This window comes from Etheostoma spectabile, chromosome 3 (genome assembly GCF_008692095.1).
Source record: "Etheostoma spectabile isolate EspeVRDwgs_2016 chromosome 3, UIUC_Espe_1.0, whole genome shotgun sequence".
Lineage (NCBI taxonomy): Eukaryota > Metazoa > Chordata > Actinopteri > Perciformes > Percidae > Etheostoma > Etheostoma spectabile.
This window is the reverse complement of record NC_045735.1, coordinates 30,464,995-30,473,506: the sequence shown is the minus strand read 5'-3', so window position 1 is coordinate 30,473,506 and position 8,512 is coordinate 30,464,995. Positions and strand designations below refer to the sequence as shown.

General features: G+C 42.9%; 1 protein-coding gene and 1 long non-coding RNA gene across 3 annotated transcripts in view; one reads left to right on the top strand and one right to left on the bottom strand.

The window, feature by feature from the left end:
• Nucleotides 1-134: 134 nt before the first annotated feature.
• The window catches only part of LOC116676716 (uncharacterized), a 24,602-nt gene continuing 16,224 nt past the window's right edge, over nucleotides 135-8,512 (top strand). The window contains exons 1-2 of the long non-coding RNA XR_004328812.1: nucleotides 135-296; nucleotides 4,131-4,140. This is a non-coding gene — a long non-coding RNA (uncharacterized LOC116676716). The remainder of the gene's footprint in view (nucleotides 297-4,130; nucleotides 4,141-8,512) is intronic.
• ehd2b (EH-domain containing 2b) overlaps nucleotides 1,902-8,512 on the bottom strand; it is an 11,403-nt gene continuing 4,792 nt past the window's right edge. The window contains exons 4-7 of one of the 2 annotated variants that reach the window (XM_032507508.1): nucleotides 7,755-7,870; nucleotides 4,947-5,359; nucleotides 4,178-4,342; nucleotides 1,902-3,608 (exon numbers count right to left, since the gene is read on the bottom strand). In XM_032507508.1, the coding sequence (XP_032363399.1) occupies nucleotides 3,060-3,608; nucleotides 4,178-4,342; nucleotides 4,947-5,359; nucleotides 7,755-7,870 (1,243 nt within the window). In that variant the 3' untranslated portion in view covers nucleotides 1,902-3,059. The remainder of the gene's footprint in view (nucleotides 3,609-4,177; nucleotides 4,343-4,946; nucleotides 5,360-7,754; nucleotides 7,871-8,512) is intronic. The other variant, XM_032507510.1, reaches the window with a different exon arrangement.

The following is an 8,512-nucleotide window of genomic DNA, read 5'->3' as shown; positions in this document are numbered from 1 at the left end:
TGCACACAAAACACACGTAGTTTATAAATCTTATGTGTTATTATAAATGAAACTAGCCAACGATGTAAGGGCCTACAAGTCCAGCTGAAGTGATTAGACCATTAAACACACAACTGCTGGATCCTTCACACTTTCTAAAATGGGTTTTATGATTTATCTGCATCGAGTAGTTTTACTTTGAATTCTTTAAGTATATTTTCCTGATGGTACTTACATACTTTTAATTAACGTATTCAACGCGGGACTTTTACTTGAAACAGAGTATTTTACAGTGTAGTATTATTACTTTTACTTAAGTAAAGGATCTAAATACTTCCTTCACTACTGCTTGTGATCTTTAGGCTTAGTCTTAAAAAGTGATAAATAAGAAATAAGTAAATTAAATAAAAAGTAATAAAACAAAAGGTAATAAAAAGTGAACCTATTCCTTTCAAAGTACACAGCTGAGTGCCTCCAGTCTGCCATCTACAGTTGGACACTGTTGTGAACAGTTGACGTGGTTGCCAGGGATCCTGTCTCCACCAGATGTCCCCCCTCTCCAGATCGGGGACCTCAGTTTGTCTTCCATGGCAGGTCTGCTGGAGAGGAATTCCCCACGTAAACACTGAGTGACGTATATACGGAGACCCCGGTTTTGTTGAGTAAGCTTCATTGTTGGGGACGCCTGATCCTCTGCCCCCCCCCCCCTTAATGTGGCAGCACCGTGGAGCTTGATTGGAGTAAACAAAGTCATAAATCATCTCGACAAACAACACAGCCTAATTATGTTATTTAAACAGCTATGGAGATTGCATTGATTTTTTTACTCTACACTTTAAAAGGCTTTTGGTAGCAATGATTAAAAAATACCCAAAAAGCACCAATAAGTTATTTTCTAGTGAAAACATTTGAGAACATCGCATTGAATTTTGTCCTTACTTGACATTTCTTCAGATGTGATTTCTCTCTCTCTCTCTCACACACACACACACACACACACACACACACACACACACACACACACACACACACACACACACACACCACAACACAGTGAGAGGTGTGGCGCGCTGCAGGTCTAGCTCAGGAATTTCCCAAATAGGGGGCTGTTGTTTAAGTCTTTCATAAAGGTACAGTGTCTAGATCCTGTGTAGGACCCTAGGAAAGGAGATATTAATAACTCTTGGGCCAACCCACCACATTCTTCACATGTGAGTCACTGTGAGCCAGAGAGCAGGGAGGAAAGAGAGAAAACAGAGGCGCTGCAGGCCTCTGTTTCTCATTTGTCTTTCTTTCCATGGAGGAGTAGAGCAGGGAGGCCACCCCTTCTTCTTCTTCTACTTCTGCAAACCTTAAACGCCTTAAGTGAAACACACACACGGCTCTACACTGGACACATATTTCTGCTTATAATACCGCATACTCTACTCAGGATCAAACTTTACAAGCATGCTAGTGATGAAGTGAATGCAGAACTGAACGGGGATGATGGGGGTGGACTATTTAACTGTGTGAGGGAGATAAATAGGCTTCAGATGGTGGGAATTAGAGAGCATCGGAAAATGGTGGTATGGGTACTTGGCAGGGGAGAGTGTGACTCAGTGTTTATCTGCTCCGTCATAGAGACCAAGTGAGCTTGATAGAAAAGAAAACCTTGTTAAAAGAGTGCCACATTAAATGCACTCAGCTATTAGGTCCGTACCGTGCACTTTGTTTCATTTAGGACTTTTTTTCATTGACTCAGTGCTTTACGTCTTAAGTCTTTATTTAATTTACTTATTAAAGAGAGTGCTCAGATTGAGCCCATTTGAGGATTTTTACAGCATCTCTACATCACATTTTATTGATTATGTGTCTATTTATCTGTAGTATTTGCGTATGTGTAATCCAATACACTAAAAAAAGTCACTGAAGAGACAGAACACAGTCAGGTAACTTTATTGGGTTAACGTAAGAACAGTCGGTGGAGCCGTGTACAGTAGTCAGTAATATATCAATCATCAATTACAAGTTCACCTCAGAATGTCATGTTCTTGGATACAACTGAGGTCTCGCTCCTGCACATAAAACAAAAACAAAAAAATCCAACAGCAACAAAATACAAAAATAATATATAAAGTTTATGCACAAAAATGTGGCATGTGAAGCATCAAAAGTGAAACGCATTCAGGTTATTAGGTGTGTGCTGCCAGTTTAAGTCAAAAAAATGCTATAAACAAATCATTGAAAATGGCATAATCCTACAAATTATCACCAAGATAATACTACCAAGTCATTGAAGGAATGTTCAATGTAAAGGTTCTAATACAGAAAAGGTGAGCTCTGTATGCTTTCAAATATAAGCAGAATACTGCTCACTTAGAGGGCGCCAGCCTTTATTTACTTCTGCTCTGCAAACACAAGTAGATATATTTTTAAAGCTCGCCATGAAAAGCTAACTTTGAGGAGCCAAAGGGATGAAGCAACCAGACCCATGTGACTTCTTAATACACAATATTTTGCAGTAGGTCCTTGTGATAGTCTCAAAGGATTGGCTTACACTTGAATACAATATGTTCCATTGTGTGAGACCGAAATCAGTCTCAGAGGAAAAAGTTGTACACATTTAGGGCTGCAACTAACGACTATTATTTTCATAGTTGATCAATCTGTCGATTGTTTGGTCTCTAAAATTTAAGAAAATGGTAAAAAATGGTGATCTGTGCTTCCCAAAGCCTGAGATGACGTCCCCAAATGTCTTTGTTTGTGTCCACAACTCAAAGGTATTCAGTTTACTGTCACAGAAGAGTGAAGAAACTAGAAAATAGTCACATTAGACAAGCTGGAATCAGAGACGTTTTCCTTTTTTCACATAACAAATGACTCAAAGCAAGTTATTGATTATCAAAATAATTGGTGAATAATTTAATTGAGTGGCACAACAGATCGATTAATATTTGCAGCTCTAAATGCATTACATGGAAACGTTTTGACGTGGGTCTGGGGAGTGTGTGTGTGTGTGTGGGGGGGGATAACAAATACAAACGGCGGCACAGCCCATAGAGAAGAGTCTCTCTCAGCTCCAGGGACTTGTGTCATGTCTACGCATCCGAACCCTTCTGCCTGCGCTTGGAGGGCGGGATCAGACGCGTGGGAAGCTCCGGGGGCAGACCGTGGCCCTCTAGCTTCACCTCGATCAGGTGGCTGGCCAGGGCAAACTCTTCATCATCCAGCATGCCGTCGTGGTCCACGTCGGACAGCTTCCAGATGCGACCCAGAACCGAGTTGGGCAGGCGGGAGCTCTCCATCCAGTCCTTGGCCTTGTTGCCGCTCAGCTTCCCCTCGCTGGGAGCCAGGTTATAGAAGATCTCGTCATACTTGGGCTTGTCTTTGGTCACCACCCAGTCTTCCTCCTCCTCGCATCCCTCTCCGTTCTCCATGGTGAAGGGGTCGCCCTCCCCGAACGGCCCAGCGCGGGTCCCGATGAAGGCCCCGCCCTGCACGCCCGGCTGCTCGCCCGCCTCCAGCTCCTCCTGCCGCAGCAGAGGCATCAGCTTGGAGATGTCCGCGGAGAGCAACTCATCCAAGGCTGTCATCAGATTAGGCTTCAAGGTTTTGAACTTGGTGAAGTCATGAACCATCAGTTGCTCCTTTAAAATGGAATGACACAAATGTGTTAGCCAGTAGATCAGGGGTCTTTATTGTTTTGTAAGCCACGGACCCCATAACTGAAAGAGAGATGGAGCAGTGACCCACTATTACATATAGCCTATTGTAGAACATTAAGCTGCGTATTAAACTGGGCCTACAATAATGTGTAGGGTGGCTTAAAACTTTTATACATACCGTTTTAGTGCATGGAATACACTATTAAAATAATAATTGTTGGCATGATTTTACAAAACATGTTTCAATGTTAAACATACAGCATCTCTGCTCTCTGAACTATTCAGACTTCAGGGCCAACGGGTCTCTGTGATAAGATAACGCTGACCCTGAAGTTGGATAAATAACAACATAGCTTTCACAGCTATCCTCACTCATTCCAGCATACATGCACTTGATGTGCATGTGTTGCTGTGGGTCCATCTTCAGATGATTAAATAAACCTACAGAAAGACGGGTGTCGCCTGTCTATTTAAGCAGGAACTGCCCTCACAGTAGTTTCACAGAAGTATTTCCGTCACTGGCTCCCAGATGTGCCCAGACTCAGACTAACCTGCATCTTGGCACAGTCGGGGAAGTCTCCAGGAGAAATGTTGTGCTGCAGCTGGATCTTAGAGAAAATCACTGGCAGCTGGTAGATCAGATTCTTCTTTTTGTTGTCCTTCCTGAAGACAGAAGGCATCTCCTGCTTCAGGTAGCTGATGATGTGGGCATGGACCTGGGAGGGAGAAAAGAAAACGTACCAAGGTTGTAACCAGGGGCGGAGCCAGACATTGTTCTGGGGGCATGCTCTATTTACGGTAGTTATATGCAGCCGTACGTAGTAGAATGTCTGAAAATCATTTTGGAAAAACATGATAGTTGCCAAGTATCATCCTGTAGACGTTATCCTGTTTTGTATGTAACTTTTCTCCAACTGACTTCATTATTCTGAAACCTAACTAACTAATGTTGAGGATGATCAAATGTCAATGCTGCCACCTTAGAAGAGGCAAAAACTACCTGAAGTATTTTTAAGTTACATAACAGCTAGGTTAGGAATTCGGAGTAAACGCCATTACTGATCTTGAAATGTATTTTTAGTAGAGTTCACTGAATGAATGGCAATAATTCCCCATTAATGGAACGTTTTCTCTGTTGATTTGCCGGTCCGGTCATAGAGAATGAGGGGAAATGACACAAAGTTAAAGCCCCAGAACACCACCCCCACCCCACCCAGCCCCGCCTCTGGTTTTAACACAACTAACAGGGTTAAAGTGCACTGATGTCAACCCGTCAATAAACATTTAGTGTACACATGTTGCCGGGCCAATAAAACCCACCCTGACCAGACGTGCCCTCTTGACCAGGTCATTGAGCTTGCGTAAAGCTGCGTTGCGAGGGAGGTTTTGGATGTCAGCGAACAGATCCTCCTCCTCCAGCTCAAACAGCTTTCGGTTGTCGGCCACCATCAGCGGCTCGGACCAGAAGGAGCCGATGTAGACACGCAGAACCTCCGGGGTGCCAAACACCTTTCCCAGGGACCACATGAGTGCACCGTACACCCTCATCAGCTGCTGGGTGCCCACCATGTCGGCCTTGTTGAGCACCACACGCAGCTTGTCCTCGTTGCCTTTCAGGGCGCCGATGGCCTCGGAGAACTCGTCTGAGATCTCCAGTTTGTGGGCATCAAACAGCAGGATGATGCGGTCCACGCGCTCGGCAAACCAGCGCAGCACAGCCGGGAAGTCATAGCCTGTTTTGGATCGAAAAAGTTGGATTAGGGCTGCACCATGTGAGGAAAACATGCAGTAATGTTGTTGAACATCGCAATAATGATATTGCCGGCGATAAATGAACTTATAGTGTATTCAGTTATCTAAACCTAAAGGAGAAACAAAAAGGAAGCAGGAGAGGGGGGGGGGGGAGAAGGTGTACACGATCAATAGTAGGGGTAGTTGCTCAGTTCATAGGGAGTGGGGTTGGGAACTGAAGGGCCGCAGGTTCAAGTCCCCGTATGGACCAAAGTATGGAGTGTGGATTAGTGGCTGGAGAGATGCCACTTCACTTTCTGGGCACCCTAAGGTGCTTTTGAGCAAGGCACCATACCCCCTCTGCTCAGGGCGCTGGTCCAGCCCGGCAGCCAACTCACTCTGACATCTCTCCATTTGTGCATGAATGGGTCCTGAGCATGCGTGTGTGTGTGTATTTCAGGCCTGTCTGTGTGTAGTGATTACTAGCAAAACAGAGTCTAAATTGTAATTTCCCCACTGGGGGATCAATAAACAGTATAAATTATTATTAATTAAACCCTTCCCAACTCCTCTTTTCTGTGTGTCTCTAAACCAGCTGTGCACTCAGACACCAGGGCTGCACTGTATGCATGACATATTAAACTATCCTTTATGTAAATATGGAAAATATCTAAAATATATTACTCTCCAACCATACTGACAGGTCCCCCTACATTTTCAGCAATTCATTTCTTAATGTATTTAATGTAGAGGATTAAGTTTTCCACATGAGTTTAGCTCGTTTGATTACATTGCAAAAGCACAGCTGTTTAGTACTTTTTCAAATCTCACATTCAATCCTTAAAAACACCAGAGCAACTACACTGAGGAAAATATGTAAATGCATGAAAAACTTCTGTCTGTCAGCAGTGGAATTTAATTTATTACATTTTCTCAGTAGAGAAAGTAAGACTGAAGTACAATTTTGAGGTAATTGTTTACTTGAGTAATACAATTTTGTGCTACTTTATACTGTACTTTTTACTCCATTTGATAACTTTGCATAATTCAGATTACTAATACAAATTCTTATCAACAACTACAATATGATATAGTGGTATATGTATATACACAGCAGTATATTAAGTTAAATTAGCCCCACCGTTAGCCGCTGCAACATTGTAGTGATATGTGCATTCATCTATCAGTGATTATAATCCAATAATATAATGTATTATTCTGAAATGGGCCATTCTGCATGATAAGTACACACACTTTTTGTACCTGAAGTACATTTTGATGTTTTTGTACTTTGACTTAAATACATTTAGAATGCAGGAGTTTTACTAGTGTATGAACAGTGTATTTCCACACTGTGGTATTGTTACTTTACTTAAGTAAAAGCTCAGAGTTCTTCTTCCACCACTGTACAAGTCTAACAAAACCCAGTTTGATATTTTTGTGTGATCAACATGATTATCCTCAAAAGGTCAGTTCACCCAAATGACAAAAACAGCTAATTTTCACACCTACCGTCTGTGGTATAGTCAAAAAAGACGGGTGTGGTTTGTTATCTTCCTTGGTTTTAAGATATCCATCTCTGAATGGTCTCTCAGGGGAAAGTGTTGGGTCTTTGTAAATGATAGAATGTGCTCTAGACCTACTCTATCTGTAAACTGTCCTGAGATAACTCCGGTTATGATTTGACGCTATAAATAGAATTGAATTGAAATTGTCGCGCTCAGAGAATTGCATCATGTTTTCCAAAAACAATGCCCCAGTTACTCTGGATAACCAACAGACGTCACTGGAACTACTTTTTACCAAAGAAATACGGGATTATCCAGAGAAACTGGAACGTTTTTTCTTTTTTCTGGAAAGACATGTTGAAGTTGAGTTTTTCATTATCGCATTGCTGTGAGCACCACAAACTACATTCCATTCACCTCCATTGAATTGGGGGGGCGGGGGGAGTATTTCAACACCTCAGCAGATAAACTCAAAACCATCTGCAAGACCCCACCGGTGGTAAGTGAGGAAATCTGTTTATCACGGTTTTGATGCACTGACTCGTATTAATTGCATCATGCAGATTGACTTGAGTGATAATGGGTTACTTAAAGCATGGATGAATAGAAAAAGTGAAGAACTACTGTGAGATGATGATATGTTATTTCTCAAAAGAACATTCCTTCCGATATGCTGACAGACTCTTCGTCAGTGCCGTCTCTGTTCCTGGTTAGGATTTTATGGCTGCGGCTAAGATGTTTTCTTGCCCCCGCTGCCAAGTGTTATTGTGACAGAGTAGATTGGTCCCATGGGTTAGCCAGGCGTGCCAAGGAGATGAGTTTGTGAGCCGACGTTGAAGGATGTATGGTCTCTGCAGGCCTCCCCCCCCCCCCCATTCCCTCTCCTCACCTTTGTCGCGTCTCTCACCTCGGCTCACTCTCTGCTTGGCCCCGGACAGGATCCCCGGCGTGTCGATGATGCTGATACTCTCCAGAACCTGGTTGGGCATCTGGGCGCACTGGAACCTGGTGTTTGCATCAGCGCACACAGTAGAAAAGTCCCATTTACTCGTGGTTCCCAAACTACTTATTTTAAAGGCATTTTAGGCCTGAATTTATTTGTCAGGACAGCTTAGACATATGAGAGAGAGGGGGCATAACATGCAGCAAAGGGCCGCAGGTCCAATTTAAACCTGCAGGGTGCATGATTCAGAAAATGTCATGATTCGATTAAATATTGATTTTTAGGCTCAAGATTCAATAGGCAATTTTCGATTCAAAAACGATTCTCAATTAAAAATCACGATTGACAGTATGTAAATGTGGTTACTTTTCCCATGTGATAGTATATACATTACAAAAAAAATAATTTGTATCAATTTTGGGAATTTTTATGAATCGATTTTGAATCTGTAGAGCTTGAATCGCAATACGAATGTAAATTGATTTTTTTGCACCCCCCCCACCCATTAGGCATGACAGGGGGGGGGGGGGGGGGTGTGACATGCAGTAAAGGGCTGCAAGTCGAATTTAAACCTGCAGCCACTGCGGCGAGGATTGAGGGCTACCCAAGCACCCCGGTTCCCAAACTTTTTAGCATCAAGGACCCCTAAGCTGCAGACCACGGATGCCCATTTCAGAAGTTTTCGTCCCAGGGCACCGCACATG